At 41.1% G+C, this 20,281-nt stretch overlaps 1 protein-coding gene across 5 annotated transcripts in view; it reads right to left on the reverse strand.

The window, feature by feature from the left end:
- MAPRE2 (microtubule associated protein RP/EB family member 2) overlaps nt 1-20,281 on the reverse strand; it is a 103,092-nt gene that overhangs the window by 17,042 nt on the left and 65,769 nt on the right. For all 5 annotated transcript variants that reach the window (XM_082308060.1, XM_082308057.1, XM_082308059.1 and 2 more), the window contains 2 exons: nt 10,406-10,551; nt 8,182-8,395 (listed from right to left, as the gene is read on the reverse strand). In XM_082308060.1, coding sequence (XP_082164186.1) covers nt 8,182-8,395; nt 10,406-10,551 — 360 coding nt within the window. The remainder of the gene's footprint in view (nt 1-8,181; nt 8,396-10,405; nt 10,552-20,281) is intronic.

The raw sequence follows: 20,281 nt of genomic DNA on the forward strand, positions 1-20,281 counted from the left end.
AATGCATTGCTCAGAGGGACTATATAACCCAAGCAGTTTAAATTCTGTCCAACATAATATCTTCTAAGAAAATATTTATATATAACCCATTTACATATCCTAAGAAAGCACAAAGATTTTGTACAAATATTTTATATACAAAATATCTGATAATCAGCTTTGAATTTTCACTGACCACTGAGAGAACTGCATTGTAATCAGTGCCATGAATGTTACCCATTACCAACTGCTTTTCAAGCTCACTGTTGATGTTCAAAAAGAATAACAGAGCCCTGCCCCTGGAGAGGAACATACTGGCAGCCAACAGTCTGGAAAGCAGCGTGGCAGAAAAGGACTCGGGGGTCCTGGTGGACACCAAGTTGAGCATGAGGCAGCAACACACGGTCACAGCAAGGAAGGCCAACAGCCTCCTGGGCTGCATTGGGAAGAGCATTGCCAGCAGGACAAGGGAGGTGATCATCCCCCTCTACTCATCACTGATGAGGCACATCTGGAGTGCTGGGTCCAGTTTTGGGCTCCCCAGTGCAAGAGAGACACGGGCATGCTGGAGAGAGCTCAACAAAGGGCCACAAAGACGACTGAGGGACTGGGGCACCTCGTGTGTGATGAAATACTGAGAGAGTTGGGACTGTTCAGTCTGGAGAAGAGAAGACTCGGGGGAGATCTTATCCATACCCGAAGGGAGGGTGCAAAGAAGATGGAGCCAGGCTCTTTTCAGTGGTGCCCACTCAAAGGACAAGAGGCAGCAGGCACAAATACAAGAAATACAAGAAATTCCATTTAAACATAAGAAAAAACTTCTTTACTGTGAGGGTGATTGAATACTGGAACAGGTTGCCCAGAGAGGCTGGGGGTGTCTCTATCCTTGGAGATACTCAAAACCTGACTGGACATGGAGCTGGGCAACCAGCTCTGGGTGACCCTGCTTTGAGCAGAGGGGTTGGACTGGACGATCTCAGAGATGCCTTCCTACCTCCACCATTCTGTGAGAACTTCTGTTGCAGCATACTCTGATTTTAGGTCAATGCAGGGTCCAACTGGATTTTTTTTTTTTTTTAAACAGTATCACAGCTGCTTCAATTAGCACCTGGATAACTTTTTGTACCTGCTTATATAACAGCAGCAGAGATGGGAAAAATAAATTCACAGTTGAAAGACAAATTATTTTGTTCTTGTACTGCGATAAGTTAGATGAAGCAGCTTTGAAATGCGTTGCAGTTTTCTATCTGTGGTGCTCCGGAAACAATTACTGGTCAGTCCCATCATAATTGGATCTCCTCCAGTTTCAGCTTTACTATACTTTTTGCTAAAGACACAAGTTTTACAAATAGATGTACACTTCTGCAACTTAAAACAGTGGATGTTGGCACTGTGCGGGTTTTGGGTACAACAAAGCCAGGCTGCAAATTCCAGGTCACTTTACATCACGAGCACAGTCTTGCAGACAAGAGACCTATTTAATGTTTAGAGAGGAATCTTCCTTGAAGCTATATGAGTAATTAGTGTGCTGTTAAATATTTATGTAAAATTCCAAGGAGAAACACACATGAATACGGTGTGGACGTGCGTGAGGACAGCGTGGAGAGCAATGGGAGCCCTCAGCAAGCACGAGACTTGGCTGAGCCCTCACGACCACTGCTTCAACGGAATTTGGGAATCACTCACAGTATATCTTCAGTCAAATTAAAGGACTGCATGACATGAATATTCCTGACTCATGCCACAGAAGAAAAAACAAACCCACCAAGAGGCCGCAGAGCTAGCAATTTCTTTACGAGCTAAAGAAAAACTCTCCACCCACTTAAAAAAAATGAGTGAGAACAGTAAATTAATTAATATTCACACACACTTATTGTTGCAGCTACACTGGGATGCAAGAAGCTGCTCAATTTAGGGATGCTTAATGGCATAAGTGATGACAAATGATACTTAATGGGAATGAAATGACCTCAGACAAAATCTGACTCGACTTGCAGCATCCCAACATGCTACAGTGCAGCTGCCTAATTATCTTGTGGTACTAACTTCCCCTGGGTGGCAGGACTTCTCTGTCCCCTCAGCTCTCCACACCTCCACTGCTGCTGGCTACGGTACAGTCTGATGAGCTCTACGCTGATCATCACTGCCAGGCAGCTGGCAAAGAGAAGTGTGTACAAATACTTGAAACTGAAGCACCTTCTACAAATTTCAACAGAGCAATCCAAGCAAGAACATACAATGGAGCCTACTTGTCAGATGAAAAAGTTTTGTTGATGGCATGACTCCCTCAGTTTGTCTTTAATAGAAGGAGATTTGATAGATAGGAACTAACCACAGCCTTTTCCCCATCATAAATGAAGACTTTTCTTTAGATGTAAAATAACCAACATTTTAATGGCAGCTATTAATTTTTCTCAACTGAAACCCCTGTTTTCTCTAGAAACATCTTGCAAGCATTCATCTTCAATGGATAAATCCATTCCACATAGGCTTAACAGAAGAATACAATTTAAAAGTTGAAATGCTCTTAAAAGCCTGCATTTTCTAAAATTCAACTGTCTGCTTAGCTACAAGGAGAAAGCAGTCTCAAAAGGAAAATCTGAAAAAAAATATGGAAGAAACGCATATTAAAATACAAAAGATCATGCAAAAATTTGAGCAACACAGACATTCAAACCACACCCAAAGTACACTGAAAATTAAGATGGCAATTTTTCACCACTGTGTTTCAAACACAATCTTCTTTCTAGAAAAAAGGCCTTGGCTCCTGCACTGCAAGCAGCACTGCTTCATGGTCTAAATTCTCAGGCTCAGTGGGTTTAAAAATTAAACTTTCCTCATGCTGGCAGAGAGGGTGTGTCTGCATGAAGGCTGAGCCACTTTCCTCTCTACCTCCCAGGCCAGCACTGTCACTGCACATGCTGTTCCCGTCGGCTAGTACAATTCCTTGGCCTCGTATGAACTAGGCACAAAAGCATTTTCAGTTTGTCGCCCCGCGGCTCTTCCCATTTCCAGCTCTGCCACGTTGCCCTGGAGCACTGCACCACTGCGAGCAGGGGTTGCCATTGCCAATACCAACTGCCTGCCACCTGGGGAAAAAGGTGGCACGTTTTGGTGGAAAACAAAGAAAAAAAAGCATTAGAAGGAGTCCTCGAGTCTCCAAGGAGTCCTAATCATATCACTAGCTGCTAAAATAAAGACTGGTTTTGAGTATTTTTATCCTTCAAAATTAATTTACAGCACATCTGCCACAGTAGGATAGACCATTTCCCTAAAGAAAATCAGTATTTTTCTTTTGCAATCGGCTCTTCGATGGCACACACATTATATATAAAGCATTCGTGCACAAACAGTTCATTCTGCCCTGGTTATTTTCCCTGTCATAGCGTGAGTATTTTTAGCCCTCATGTGATCCTCCAGTATTTTCCAGCTCTGCTTTAGTCATCCTGCTCTCACTGAATATTTCAAACTAAAACGTCTAAGCCTTCAGATCTAAGAACCTCTTGTATTTTTAGCTTACATGTAAATAACTAATTTTATTAAGCTGTCTTTTACCTGTGTATTTTTGACACCCTACACCCATACACAAAGCAGTGCTCCATGGAGATTTGCTCTGACGTACAGGAATACTTACATAAGACACTAAGCTAAAATCCTGACAACCTGATGACCGTTTTCAATTTGATCAGATGAAGCTTTTTCTGCTGTTTTCCACAAGGAGCATTAGAACTGGCACAAACAACCATGCCCTAATATTTTAATCCCTTACCATAACTTTGACTCTACATCTGTAGGCTGTTTACCACTGCGTTAGAGAAGAGCGGAGGCTGTAGGAGATCGAAAGGCGGCTCAGGGCTGGCAGATGGCGTTATATCTAAAAGCAGCTGTGGTGCTGTTGGCAGAGAGCCTGCAGCGGTGGTCTGTGCTGCTGGCTCCACTCCTCGAAGGATGAAAACATACCCGTTCCCCCAGCAGGGAGCTGCGTTTACCTGGCAAATCCTTGCTGCTCCTACTATTTCTAGAAGTAGCCTTTTACATGTGTTACGGAAGCCATCCACCCTCTGTACAGCCATCAGCTCAGCAACAAATTGGCTCTGTCTCTCAAGGAAGGGATGAGGCAATGCGAGGGTGGCACAATAGATTAGTTGGAGGGACCTATTTACGTTTCCATTTCCGAGCTCCATTATCCTTGACCTGTGCGGACTCCTCGGTCAGATCGCCTTTGGGAGGGGTAGGGCCGCTGCTGTTGGACTGCTCCCCGATTAACACAAAACCCGGTGCATTTTCAGATTTCTCAAGTTTCAGTTTGTTTTAGAAGCATTTTTAAAAATGCAATAAAGACCACACTCGGCATTTGCAGAGATATAGGTAAATACCCACGTACAGGTACGGAAAGCAGCTACCTGATGCCATGGGTCTTGTTAAGCTTTAGTGTCAGATTAAAATACCAAAAATAATTCTAACTCACAGCAGCTACCTTTTCGGGTAAGCTTTCAGAGCAGGCTTTAGGGATTTGACCCCTTTCTTGTTGATTGAAAGACATATCTCAGTCTACCTCTGAAAATACAGAGTTAGAACAGAGTGTTACAAAGTAGTTATGAATAATTAAAAGAGATCAGCACCTCCTAAATCACTCAAAAACAAAACTCTGGCAAAGGACACTAGAAGAGTTATTCTGTGGAACAACAGGAATCATCTGAAACACAAATGAAATTACTAGTAGCTAAATAAATTATTCCTTTAGAAATTTATATATTTGATCAATTTAGAATAGGCATATTTAAAGGTCTGTCAAAACCAAAAATATAGTGTGAATGAGTACTCATATGTCTCCTTGCTCCTGACACTAAACAATAAGTGCATACATTTATGTATGTCCACTGCACACTGTTTAAAAACTTTTGGATTATGTTGAAAGATCTTCTGGGTTCTTTATTTTCTCTCACTATTGCTTCTTTTTGTTTCATTAATGAACTGAAACAAGACAATACTAAAATTTCAATGCTTCAGTGTTAATGTAGAGCAAATCACACAAATGAAAAGCGACATTTAAAAAAAAAAGTACAAAAAAGAGGCAAGCTACTGTGGCAAACTGCTACAGATGCTGGCAAATGCTTGCTGCATTGGTGTAAGAGTTTATTGCATCAAGCAGCCCACAATGTTTACTGCTCCCACAACAAAGTCAGTGGAAGTAAAGCTGTGCCAAAACCTCAACCATTTCACTGAAGACCCAAGAACGTAGAATAACAAAATAATCAACATAGAACTTATAGGTAGCAGTTTAAACTACGCCACCTGATGTTGCACTTACTCATGGGCATGTATCTTTGTGCTTGTAACATCAAGGAAGACGAAACTCCAGATGGGGTGGGGAATTCTTAACCTGCCGCAGAACTCATGAGACCTTATCTTTTTGCCTTTTTAGTGTAAATGGCTAAGCTTGTTTTACTCACATGGGCACATTATGGTTCCTGTAACAACTGTAATGAATACTCCTTCATTTCCAGTTAAGTGTGCACAAGCATGCACAGACACACACACGCACACACACACACACACACACCAGAGGTACAGAAGCACATCTTTCATGGTAATTTCCCAGCTACCCAGCACTTGCTTCCACATCATCCCAATTTACTCCCAAACAGCAGGAGATAAGGCACACCCAAGCTTGCAGATGCATGTGGCACTCCTCCTGGAGTGTCCTCTATCAACAGGCACCCAGTAAGGGCTCCCAGCCTCTCAAGCAATCAGGCTACATGAGGTGGTGAGGTGAGGCACAAAGGCACAATACATCAGTGAAATGAAAACGTGCTCACGCAGAAATTGAATAAACCAAAGAATGACTGACACCTAAATGAAACAATCTTGTTCTAAAACACAGGCAGCAATACAAGCTACAGCTCTCATTTCACCTAGCATCACGTAATGCCTACACCACCCCTCCCCAGCTCAACAAAAATTAAACTAGTGTCCTGCCTGTCATACTTCTGGACAATATCTAAACTAATAATGAAGGAAGCTTTCCATGAAAAAGCTAACTTCCACACCACAGAATCTTACCAAAGATCATTACATTCTAACTCAGTTGTCCTATTCCATACAAGGGCTGAGGAGGCACGGGGCACGCACTTCATACAACCAGCAACGTGACACGAGATCACTGCATTATCCTCCACATCAGCCGGCTGGTTCCACTCCAGTAGCTATTCTATTTCTCTAGGATTGTCACTTCCACAATTTGGATGATACATTTGTGACTTTGGTACAAACAGACCATCTGCAAGAAGAATTAACAAGCATGATAAAGTCTGTATTCAATAAAAGTGTCTTTTCCAATTTCTCAATTGGATAACACCATGACATTAGCACTTGGGTTTTTTTGTTTTCAAAGGGAGTGCAAGACATCACATGGGAAATTATAGCATACCAGGCCTTGAAATTCAAAAGTTTAGACACAAGATGGTGCAAAACAAAGATGTAAACAAAGCTTCAAAATCCCAGAGCTGCGCTGGCCTGCTATTAGGTGCTCGAATTCCTGGAAGCACTAATGAGCTGAAGGCAGCTGGCCAAGTATGCCCCACTTTGACGTCAGAAGCGATCAGAGCAGAACGCTGAAATCTGGGTATGATTCCAGAGAGTAAGCCGGCCTAAAACGGAGGGTGCCTCATACCTGCCCTTCCCTTTGCCAGCACTGGTGCATATCTGAGCCCATGAGAAGACAGGTCATAGAATTAAGCCAACTAAAAATTGATCATTATCTGAGGACTGGGTTAGCATGAATAAAGCAAACCCAAGGCAGAACAATAAAGGAATTAAGTGTGCGTGCATGTGTGTTTCTGTATGCACAAACCTATATACATACAGGCAACCAACCCCAGTAATGCTCATTTAGTGATTATTTTTTAAAAAAATGTTAGCTGTTCTCCCGTTCACTTAACTCTCAGTTATCAGAAAATGGCATCTGCTTAGTGACCAGTCATGCCCATATTACATAAACACCGAAGATCAGGCTTAGTCCTTCAGCCTGTTCCAGAAACACTGTCGTGGTTTAACCCCAGCCAGCAACTAAGCACCACACGGCCGCTCGCTCACTCCCCCCTGGCGGGAGTGAAGGGCAAAAGTGAGAAAGCTCACGAGTCGAGATAAAGACAGTTTAATAGGTAAAGCAAAAGCCACACACGTAAGCAAAGCAAGATAAGGAATTCATTCACTACTTCCCATCAGCAGGCAGGCGTTCAGCCATCCCCAGGAAAGCAGGGCTCCATTATGCATAACGGTTACTTGGGAAGACAAGCGCCATCACTCCAAATGTCCCCCCCCTTTCTCCTCCTTCCCCTTAGTTTTATCGCTGAGCATGATGTCATACGGTATGGAATATGCCTTTGGTCAGTTGGGGTCAGTTGTCCCAGCTGTGTCCCCTCCCAGCTTCTTGTGCATCCCCAGCCTACTCACTAGCAAGGCAGTTTGAGAAACAAGAAAGGCCTTGATGTTGTGCAAGCACTGCGCAGCAATAACTAAAACATCCCTGTGTTGTCAACACTGTTTTCATCACAAATCCAAAACATAGCACCGTATAATCTCCTGTGAAGAAAACCAATTCTATCCTAGCAAAACCCAGTATAAACACAAAATAAAAAGTTAGAAGACAGAGGTATCTTTGAGAAAGAGCAATAGTTGTATGTTGCTCACTTAAGAGGACTAGTGTACCTGAACAATAAACACATATAAAACCACAAATCAATTAATTTTTTTCCTTCTGATCAGCTCTTAAGATTTGGAAGCATTTCACTCACAATAAAAATTAAGAAAAAAGAAATCAGCCTGTGCTAGCTATTTCCTGTAAGGGTGGAGGTGTGAGAAAAAACACACTTCATTTAATGTTCTTGAATACGCTTACACACACCACGTTCATCTACAAGGAGGTTAAATGCCTTTGTCTCCACCATCAGACATCACTAGAATCCACATCATTTACATCAAGGGTTTAGTGGGGAAGACCCTATGCCCAATAGGGCTGGGCCAAACTAGAGCGTACCACAAGAAGTTAAATTCTGCCATCTCAGATGCTAAGCCTGTGACAAGGCAAAAAGAATAGCCCACCCACACGAGGAAACAATTTTTAACTAGTATTTAGTAAAATGGATCACAGTTAATAATCATCTTCAGAGACAGAAACGAATTCTTGAAGAGGCAAAATACCTGCAGTTGGAGAGTTTGCATGGTGAGACTTTTTGGGCAGGTTGAAGATTTGTTCACCAGGATCTGGTGGGGGAATAGCGTCTTGGCCTTGTCGAGCTTCCACAGGATCATACTCCTTCCCATCATAGTTAGCATCAAAGAACTTCTTAAACCATTGAATGAAATCTAAGTTGTCTTGGAAGCGTCCTTTGACCAGTTTTTCCACGGGAATTACCTAAAAGGTAGAATGAAGGTTCCAATAATATATCATTGCCTTTTTTAAAGATAAAAACTACATATACACACTTATTTGAAAAAAATCTACTAACTCTATCAGCATATATTCCTCTGCCATTGTTTTCTTCCGAAAAGAAACTAAATTATGGTAGCTTTGGAAGTGCTCTTAATAAGAAATAAAACAGAAATAAAACGAAGGCCCAGGCTTTGAAGTGGCTATACAGTGGGTGTACGTAGCCTTTATAACTGCTCTTCCACAGAGTTACTCCTTTCTTATTGCAGTGACAGTCATGATGAACGAAACTGTTCTGGGAGTAACACTATATTCAACTGACCAGGGATTTCTGTTTTTAATAGACAGACTAAAGTTGGGCATACTAAAAATGAACAATTCTTCAAAAGGTCCAGACGGGAGTTTCTTGCTCTCTGTCCTACTGTTTGAACTACAAAAAACCCAGTAGCTTCTTCCAAGGCATGCTGAAGTTCAAACCAACCTACATTTTGGTAGTACATGTTCATCATATGAACCAACCCTGAAGTTTTAACCTTGTAATTTTTTTCCATTCCATATATAGCTATACATAGAACAGTGCGTGGACATGCAGAAGTTGAGTAAAATGTTTTAGTAAAAATAAAGTTTTAGTAAAACAAAAGAAAGGCTTTGAGGACGTCTCCATATCCTGCAAAATTTTTCACAGAAATAAAGTCTCCAAGAGGTGCCTTGGGCCAATATTAGTGTAAGGAGGTGCTTCAGCATTGCTCTGCAGGAGGCTCAACCTTCCCAGGTGCTGTGGGCAGACAGGGACTAGGAAGGGAATGCTGCAGAAGGAGGGCTGCCCTGCCTTGCTTAATTCGTGCAGCTGATTAAAGAGACAAGTTAAATGGATCTTCATGCCTCCTGAGTGCATTCAGTTTTCAGCTGGAAAAAAGGGTACCTAAAACCATTGCAATTTTCATTTCTTCTTCAAGGTTAAGCCAACTGTGCAGCATTTTATCAGTCTATGATACTCCTACAAGGATTAATGTAGCATTTTGCATGTCACGTTATTCCTTTTGTATCTTAATTCTGCATTGAGAAACTATAGCAAGTTTGCTCCCTACAGAAAAATTGACAATGTTAACTTTATTAGACTTTCCAATGTTTCACTAACAAGTTACACTGTAAATAGAAGCATCCACATTTCAGGAGTAATGAGGGTTTTCCACTGCTTTAAAAAAGTCTTACAGGACTCTCTATTAAGGCTGTTTAAATTTCAGAATAAAGCAACACCAAAAGCCAGAGCAGAACTTTAAAAGGATATTCAGGTAGTACATCAGTGTAAAACTAGAAGCATGACAACATAACTTTCATTATTCATTTGTATCAACGCAGTAGTTTATATTGGTGAGCCCATCAAACTCACCCATTCAAGCATAAACCAGTACCTTATGGCTGAACAAGCCATTTTCTAAGAGCCCTCCATTCTTTACTTTACAAGATCATGTGCTGGCCAACCTACCAAATAATTGGATAAATTATTCCCGTTCTTGAATATTTTAAATTCCTTAAATCCCATTTTGGACAAGAAACATGGAATACTTATAAAGAACGGCATATTTCCAAGTTATTTGGTCGGAAGTTCAGGTCACCAGTAATTTTACTATATCTAAAATTAAGGTTCACTGACAGTAAGGAATTTCCAACACATGGTATTTTATCAAAGGGTCTCTGATATTAAGATATAATGAGTTAGGTTACACAATACCTCAGCGGACACATGGACTCAATTTTCACTTTGTACCTAAATGGAGCATGCCAAATTTCTTCCTTCATGCCTAAATACCCTTTTCAGATAATGAAAGGTCAAGAACGTCTTTGCATACAACTTCTACTCTGGTTGTCAGTCCAAAAGTTGAAAAAGTGGACTTTAAGTATTTTGAAGTTTATTTCCCCTATTTATTGACTTCACCCAGTTTATTCAACTTTTGAAACTTGTAGTGACTGAAATACAAACACAGACTTGCCTACCTTATCCACATTCATTCTTTTAAATGATGCTTGCAGAAGTTTGAAGTTGTGAATGTATTCATGCTCCAGCTTTGCTTGAAACTTTACTTTCTTCAAGCTAATGCACCCTGGGAACAACATGTCCATGAACTGGCAGTAGGCTGCTCCTATAACAAGAGAATGCATTGACGTTAATCCAGATGCACCCAGCTAAGACCAAATGGCGTTTAATGTCATTAGCAGAAAGCATGAGCAGAAAGCAACCGTGCTGAATAAGTCCCTGCTGTAATTCAACCTAACACGATGCACCCAAGATCTACTTGTCTAATGTACATTGAACAGCGTGACATATTAATGTGCGTTCTCTCCATTCAGTCTAGATGCACGATGCACTGTTGTGTAGCATCTGAAGAACCACCATGATGAATGCAAACTAAATCTTTCTTCTATTTAAAACTGATGTTCTTGGAGTCGCTATACACAGTAGGACTGTCCATACAGTGAGAAGATCACAGTCAAAATGGAAATCTCTTAAGCTCCCTCAATCCTCACAGTCCCCTGAATTCAACGAAGCCAAGATCATCTTTCTTCTGGCACTTGTAGCTGAATGCCAATCAAGTCCAAGGCAATCATTTAAGATTATACCAAACCACAAATTAAAAAAAAAATAAATTGTAAAGCCCCAGCTTGTTAAAGCATACTAGCCAGTTCCCACCCCTCTGAAACAAACATCTTTACTGATTTTCATCTCCTGAGAAAAGCATTTAAATAAGCAGACTTTAGCATAGTCCACCCATAGATTTCAGAAGCTGGGCTGCCAGCTTTCATTCTCACTCAAAACAATAAGGTTTTGAAGCTCAACTTTGAGGGCTATCTGAACTTACGTATAGGTAAGGGTAGGGGTGTGTGTGCCTATGTGTGTGTATAATCCAGCACAGAGCTGCAAGTATATGGAAAAATTTCTAAACAGTGTACTGGGCACAGCTAACAGAAATAGCCTTTTCTTGTATGCAGGGAGCTTCCTCCTACAACTTCATCATGTCTCCGTCATTTGCAAAATAAGTCTTTACTATTGATGCACTGAAGTGTTTGGAAATTAAGGCCGAAAATGTTTGCGGAAATCAGAGGAAAGGCAATTTCAGTTCTTCTTCAGAAGAGAGTTTTCTACAAAATGCTTTACACTCAGCAAAGATTCAGTGAAGTTCATTTCTGGAGCAGAGGGCTGTAGAGTGCGTAGCCCCTGCGCTTGAGCATACAGAGCGGGGAAGTGATTGCCCGATTACTCCTGACAAGTTCAATTTCATTTCCACAAAAAGAACTTTTGTGCATTTAGTGCAGATCAGTTTTGACAAACAAGTGTCCAGATCTCACCTAACAGTTCAGCTCAGTATCAACGACAATGATTTTTATCAAAAAATAATTCTGCTGAGTGCTCATACTGAAACCAAATTAGCAAAGCAGACACCTGGCTTCCCCGGTTTTACAGGAGGGCCAACAATACCTTAAACTTTAAGACATTTTTCTCCATGGGTATGCATGTGTTTTGACAGGACCAACTTTATGCATGAGAGAGAGTTCTCATTCTCTGTATCCACTCAACCATCATATGAAGGGTTACAGAGCTCGTAACTTCCCAAAAAGAGAAGCAGAGTTTAAGACTAGAGTCCAAAAAAGTTTCCCAAAATACTGATATGAGTTTTGCTAAGGGATTTACCAAGATCAAGCTTTAGTACTGAAAACCACTGCCATTTTTTTAAAAAATTCTCTTCACGTTGCCTAGCTTTGTGGGGTAAAACTGTTATAAAAAAAAAATCTGATTTTCCACGGACACCTTGTGCTTAGCTGTTTGCAATGGTTTTGATATGATTAGGAATCAAAGTAAAATATTCCCTAAAGGAAAAGAAGCCTTCTGGCAAGTTACAAACATCAGATGACAAATTTGCATCTTCTTATGGAAAGCTATATAAACACAATTAGTTATTCAAAACTCATCCTTAGCAAGAGAACTGGTAAATATGTGGCAGCAGAAAAAAAAAATGACATTACAATTAAAAGCATGGGTATACAGATAATGCATGGCTTGACTACATTTATTACTATTTAATTTCATGCAAAAGGATTATTATGCAATCATTTCATGTTATAAATTGAATTTGTTCCTAACTCTGTCCTTTCATCCTCCCCATACCCCAATTATAAGCTTTACTCTGATATCTAAGTAATTGCCTGGAGGCCTTGAAATGCACTGCACAACCTTTCATCTAGACCCTTTTAGAAAACTAGAAACCCAAAGTGTTCACATGAGATTTTCTCCTTCTGCTGGTAATGCAAATTCCTTCTGCATGCCTTTAGATAGAGCATTACTAGGTTTAAGACTCTAGTTTCGGTATTTCCTCGTGTTTCCTTCCCATCGTGCTGGCAGTTGTTTCTGTGCTTTTGCCAGCCAGGAGGTGCTCCTGGGTCTGCACGACACTGGAGGGCAGAAAACACTGGACTACATCCACATAACAGCACAAACCTGGTCTCTGATACAACACTGAAGCTGGCTGCTGGGCTGTTTCCCCGACAGGATGATTTTATTACATTGGCAAACACAATTCATTAAAATGCTCCTTCCTGAAGTACAGAGGCAACATACAAACATGGATGGAACTAAACACTGTAAAGTGCAAAGAGAGAAAACTCGTCTCGACTCCCAAAAGGCAGAGACCTGCCTACCACAGCAACAGGAGAAAGTAAAAATATCATTATGGTCAACTGGGACTACCTGATATTGGACACCGAGGTTATGTATGTATTTAATATTATATAGGTATTTATTTATAATTTAAAATTTTACCCTCTAAAGCTTGTAGCTGTCACATTGCATTCAAATGCTAGCCATCAGTGCAGCAGAACGGGGACGCTACTTTCTACACTGCCCATCGCTGAGATTTCCTGGAGGCAGCAGAAAGAGCAGCCCTACTTAAGTAACGCAAGATTGCAATGCCTGTACCTCGCAGCCACAACATATAGACATGTGGTCCTCTGCATACTGGACAGCACTTTAGGTCTATCCAATTTACTGTACAACTGATGCTTCAATGTGGGTGCATGGGAAAGGAATATTTTTAACAGAACATGAAGAAAATGGCAGTAGAGATAATGACATCATGGCTTGTGACAGACCTCTTGCATAATTTACATGAACAAAAGGATTTTTATGCCATTATATTTTATTCAAGATTTTAAAAGTTCCTTACATTTTCTGCAAAAAGCCTCCTGAACATCAACACCCACCCACCCCCACAAATCTATACACAGGAGTTGAAAACACACTACCTGTCCAGAATGGCTCTCAATAAATCTGTCTCTATGATGAAAAAACTTCTATATGCATGAAAACATGCACATACACACACACAAACAAATAATTTGAAATCCATTCAAATGGAAGATGAGAACTACAGCTGGTAGCACTGCAGAAGAGGAATCAATGTTAAAAACCTCTTATCCTGCATTAGCTACCAAGCGATTTAGAATCATGGGCTGCAAGTCCTTTCGTGTTTTGACCTAGAACATCGACACAGCCATTACTTACAGAAGGTATTCACAGGCCAGACTCCAAAAAGCGACCCACAAACACGGCTGTGCTGGATTACACCCCCAGCAGCCGCTACTTTTGGCCCCATTAGCGAGCAGAAAGAGCCCAGCAGCATTACAAAGTTTGCAGGTGTTTGCTGGGCTCCCCACCCCGGGCTCAGGGCAGAGCAGGCAGCAAACGCCAGCGAGGGGACTGCGCTCACGGGGCTGGGCAGGCAGGCAGCTGCCAGAGGAGGGGAAGGGATGCTGGGGCAGAATTAAGACACAAAAGAACAAACCAAGAATTGAAAAGGTGGTTGTTTAAAGCTATTACAATTGAAGAGTTGTGCCACATGCAACGGTAAAGCTAGAAGCTTCTACCCAATCTATAAAATCACAACATTTTTACAGCATTTTCAGAGTTGTAGATAATCTTTTGCTAGTCCCCCTTGCAGTAAACAATGCTGAAGTCATTCTAGCTTTTGCCCTATACTTTTCTTTCCCTGATTCTACGTTTCCTTCCCAGACCGTCCATACTGACTTACAGTTCGCTCTGAAGCATATGCACCCTGCATCGTTACAGATTTTCAGTTTTCCTCCTCTTCCATCTGGAGGCTGGTGAATCCAAAAAAGCGAAGAAGTATTTTCTTGATAATCAAAGATACTTCTACTTCTGACTATTTAAAGCACAAGGAAATTAAAGGAGATAACAATGAAAACAAGAGAATCCTGTTTTCCTGCAAGTTCTTACTGCTTGGTAAACCTCCAGGATTTCAGCTGGAGAGCAGGATTGGATACTTGGTATTTTTGGCGTTTATGTTTATGTATTTGTAAAGGAAAACAAAAATATTATTTGCAAACCAACTTCTTTAAATATACGATATTTAATACTTAGTATACTAATAAAGTATTTAGTAAAAATACTATAAGCTCAGGTATGCCCAAGTTAATATTTGTCCCCTATGGGAGGAGTCGGGTCAATCCTTCACATCAAATGTCAGAAGACTCTGTCCCTCCCATTCATCCCTGCAGTGTGTGGGAGCAAGATCCCAGAAAGCCACATCAAACCACACCAGCCAACATGGGAACACAAAGGGCCCGTGAAAAGACAGGGTCTGTCTGGGGGGGAGGGGGGGGGGCTGCTTTATTTTAATTCTGATGTCCAAACCACAGCAAAAGGAGCTAAGTGCTACACTAGAACTTTGCTATAAAGGCTTAGTAAGAATTTTGTTCTAAAATGGTATGCAATTCAAGTTTAAAACTTCTAACCAGGCCTCAGCATGATTTTCACACACTCATTTTTGAAAAATCCCATTTCGGAAAAAGGCTGACCGTACTTTTTTCTGTAATTAGAATTTTTTGGTTTTTTGTTTGCTTTAAGGAAACATTTTTCAGATAATCTAAAAACATATATCCAGTCACATTCGATACAAATTCCTTCAAATTACTCATTCCCTCTAAAGCTACAACAACCTGACCACGCATTTGGAAAATACAGGATGATTTGTGTGCGTATTAGTCATCAGCACTTCAGTTCACTAGAGCCATGGCTGGTTGCTACCACTGATGGGAAACTGCACACACCCGGTATTTCTGTTGCTGGGAGGACAACAACAAAAAGAGGCAGTAACTTGCAAGGAGCATGCGTGACCTAATAGTTTTGATAAGAAAGCGGGGAAAAAACCACAAAGGCCAGCGATCATTGTTTACAGTATAGCAGCACTTGAGGCTTGCCTTTACCTCAGGCTTCCTAAAATTGCTTCCGTGGAGTGATGTTAAGATAGGTTTTTGACTTAGATCCCGTAGTATAGATTTTTATTTAGATTTCAAATACAGGTGTTCTGTTATGCCACTCAAGGTTTTTTTTAAACTGGGCATGTCTGTGACAAGTTGCGTCACATATAGCCACATGCTTAAGAAATAGCACAATTCATGTGTCACTCATCCGTGACATCATGTTGAGCACTCCATTGGAGACCACAGTCTTCAAATTCCTATTTGCATTTCCAGCAAGATATGCCCTAAGATATAGGTCAACACAATTCTATTTCCCCAATTAAAAAAAAAAAAAACAAAAAAACAAAAAACAAACCAAACCAAAAACAAAGAAAAAAAACGATTTAAGATGTTTCAGCCCATTTCCTGGTGAATGTTCAAGCCCACATCAATTTACTGCCTGTTTAGTTGTGGAGAAGCAAGCATTCATGAGGGTGGGCATCAATGAGGCCATTCTGGCCTGAGCTTCACCCTTCCCAGCAACAGTGTTGGGAGCACACTTAACAAAAAATAAAATTGATGCAGATTAGAGTGCAGCCCTGCGCATAGTTGCATGAGCACAGCTGCCTAAACGAGGGCAGAGCGAGTGCCTGCATACAGATGGGAGCTTCTGAAAGCAACACTGCCACCACAGAAAACAGCCTTCAGAATTATATACCTCTGACAACCTTACTGATGGTCACTGAGATACATGCATCTAATTGACCTCTGCTTCAGAAAGTCCTGCTCCACACAGGTGGTGTATTTGTATGACATAATCCAGAATATCCACTGATCATTTTACATAATACACATTGGAGGGAGGTTTCCCCTGTGTTAACTTGTATTCTCTTTTTCTTAAATATGTAAATTGTTAAGCTGCTCATAAATTATGCACAGCAGAGTTTTTAATACTTAATTTTTAGCAATAATTTATTTTGGAATTCATTAATTTTTAAAATGGAAGATCAGAACAATTTCAGAAAACACAGTTCCCATTTAACTTAAAATAGCTGCGTAACTCATCACACCTAAAAAAAAGTAGCACGCAAAATCTAACATGCTCTTTCAAAAGAGGGGAGATCAAGCAACTGACTGCAAGTGAGTGCTATGAGTAATTAAATAATAATTTTAAAAGTAAAAACCTTGTTTAAGTTCTGTTCCTCCTGAATTCTTAATGAATGACATTTAAAAAAAAAAAAAATTATTGGCTGAAAATCTCACGATACTGCTTTGCAGGCTTCCTCAGAAAGTTTTGGCAATGATCTTAAATCCAATCATTAGCATCCATTGTATCCCTCTAATCCTAAACATCATATGGAAGACATTAGAGAGTCATTGACACTAAGCATCCTCTGTGTTGCATGACCTCAGGACAACATGCCAGTTCCTTGAAACATGGCTTGGTTACAGAGTGCAAATGGGATCAAGCCGTGTTTTAATCATGTTTCCAAGTTGCTCTAGAGACCCAGCCTTTGCAAGGCTGCAAACTGGAAATAAACCAAACCCACCAATGTTGAAACATGCTTCAGCTTTGCAGGCACTAGCACACTGGGTTGTACAGAAATCATGCTGGCACCAAATGCTCCAACAGGGTCCTATAATGCAGATTTTAGTAATACACATGTAGGAAGCTATGGGTTAATATAGGCACTGAGGAAAATACACCTTCTGAGACATGAAAAAACAAATCCTCTGCAGCTAAGCACCCTGTTTGCATGTATATATACACAAATGATGCGCAGAAGAAAAAGCCCTTCTCACTACCTCCCTACCTCTCTGTCTGGCCAGTACCCTTCTTCTCCAGTCACCTCAGCCCTGCTCAGAAAGATCTTTGCTAAGCGCAGGAGAGAAGAGCCCGCTTTCACGGAGGGCTGCTGGGGAGGCAGCGTGTGCCTGGCACGCTGCTCCCTGCTGCTACTGATGCTGATGGGCCTGATGCTGGGTGGTGCCGGAGGCGCGACGGCCGCCTTGCAAACAAACGCTGCCAGGCCCAGTGGTGATCAGCCCCACGGCGCACAGCCCCAGCGCGCGGTCCCTGGAAGCAGGACACCTCGGACACCCTCCACAAGCCAGGAGCGACCCTCCTCCCGGCACAGAGCCGGTCACAAGGGACCACAGCCCGCAGAGGCTTTGATGGAGCTCTCCCCCAAATCCCGAGCCGGAGAGGCAATACAAACTCAAACAAAGAACAACATCTGCCCTATCCTTACACTGCCTGCCTTCCTCCGAGACCAGGGCGGTGGAGTACCAACAAAATGTATGTATAAAGGGACTATATATTTTCACAGGAGAAACGCCAACTGAGATTCAATACTAGCTACAGCAGTCACCACATGAAAAATTCCCTGTGGCAACACCCAGGGCATCTGCAGAGAAAGCATCACAGTCTAAAATTTGAAAATGCCAAACCACATGCTCTCTTTATAATACGGTCATTTATTAAAAGCAAGGGGAAAAAGAAAAAAAAAACCACCCTGCATTTAATCCTTGATCCTTGCATACAAATCCTGAAAGACAAAAGGTCTATATGCACTGGAGGCCAGACAATTTGCAAGTTTATAATTCTACTGAGAATTTTCAAATGCAGGAGGGGGGGAAAAAAGATTCTGTATCTTTTAACCTCAAAGGATCTCACACAAGTATAGCTAAGCCAGAAATTATACCTCACTTCAGGCTGCATTTTCCTTTCTATATACATTTACCATTTCTAGCTTCCTTGTTCATAATTTATACAGCCTGTACACTTTATGTTGTTTCTTTTTAATTCATATGCAAGCCATCTATAGTCTCCTGCCTGACTCTTATTTTGAATATACTCTCATGTAGCAGCCACTCATGAAAAGCCCTGTAACACGTTCACTTGGTATTCCCTATAGATGAAAAACAGCCTTAGTAAAGAAAATTCAGTTATAAGCTGTTTAGTCAGAATTCTTTTTAAGAAGCCACTGTATATTCATTACAAAAATAGCATGACTCTTAAGAAACAACTAGCATCATAATTCATTTAAACTCCTATTCCCCAAGCCTATGGGTGTTGCACATGGGACTGTACTACATTAAATCCACTCAGTTCTTCTCTATTACTTTTCATTCATGTATCGAATTAAATGCTCTCAAGTCTAATGCCCATCTAAAGGCAATGCACTATGCCTTCAATTAAAACCACGGATTATAAATTTCATATTCAGGTTAACAACCTCGCAGGAAGTCAAATCTGGAGACCAAAAACTGATAAAATGACACTCACCTAAAGTGAGGAGAATTGTATTGCTTTGAGATGCTCAGAGAGATTTTCTCTCTTGAGTTGTCAAAACTAAATTACCAGAGGAGCTGCAGACTAAATTTAGACTCTCCAGGGCTGTATCCATCCATAACCTGGCCTTTTTGGCACATCACTACCACAGCAGGCATTCAGAAAGCTCAGGGGACACTGTACTTTGCTCGGCCTACTTAGCAGAGACAAAAACACATCTAAGACTCCCAAAGAATACAAATACTTTATGACTAAGCCAGCCTCTTCCTTTGCTGCTCCTCATCCTAGCAGCTCTGTTCCTGTAACCGCCAATTGGGGAATAGGCTGGTATTGCTACAGCATGTGTATTATCAAAGCTACTTCTCCACAGCAATGAGAAAAAGAAGGTCTGATTGCTTTTTCTGTCTTTATTACGAACTGCCATGTTAAGCTTTAGGTGTGCTCTGAATAAAGCCTTTAGTAAAGGCAGAATGTTACATTATTCCTTCTTGCTTAAGCTCAGAGTGTCCAAAATTATGGCTAGGTTGGCTGCACAACGTGGGCACCCGTGAGGGCTCACAGCCAGGTACTGAACACAAGCATGTGTCACATCTAGGTAGCTCATGCCTCCTAAAAGTAGTGCCTTCAAGCTTTTCATTCAGACTTAGCATCCCCCCGCTTCCCTCTCCTGCTTTTTTTGGCCTTGCATTTAGCTTTTTCTGGCCTTTCGATTGCTCCTTATTAACAAAAATGAACAAGAACTGAATAGTCATATGACAGCATGACAAATCTTAATGCTTTTTTCTAAAAAAGAAGAAAGTGTCCATACAATTTTACAGTAGGTTATAAAAATTCAATTACAGTGGCTCTGCAGCTCCCTGTTAATGCTGTGAAATGCTTCGTAGTTATAAAGAGTTTCCCACATATTCCTTCTCTTTGAAGTCCTGAAGAAATGTTTGTATTTTATGGAAACTAACGTTAAGCTGCATGAAAGCTGCCAATGCTTCAAGGAACATATCAGCCAAAGGAACGCCAGAATGAATGAGTTAGATCAGGCATTCTCAAACTATGGTCCATATCACGCTTGCTGGTGCTCTGCCTGTTAGTTGGGGCTGGTCATTTGTGCTGCTGTTCCCCTAGCTTCCATCCTGTGAACTACACTAGAAGTACACTAAATAAACTACATGTACATTAAATAGGTGAGTTGGAGTTTACATGGTAAACTATATTAAATACAGAAAGATTCCCAAAGCTTCTTGTCCATCTATCTTCAATCCCTACACATGCATGTCTTGCACGTGAGAAATGCACTATGCAGTCTCAAATGGAAAGGACCCAGTCTGTAA

The sequence above is a fragment of the Platalea leucorodia genome, assembly GCF_965183815.1.
Source record: "Platalea leucorodia genome assembly, chromosome: 1".
NCBI classification, from domain to species: domain Eukaryota; kingdom Metazoa; phylum Chordata; class Aves; order Pelecaniformes; family Threskiornithidae; genus Platalea; species Platalea leucorodia.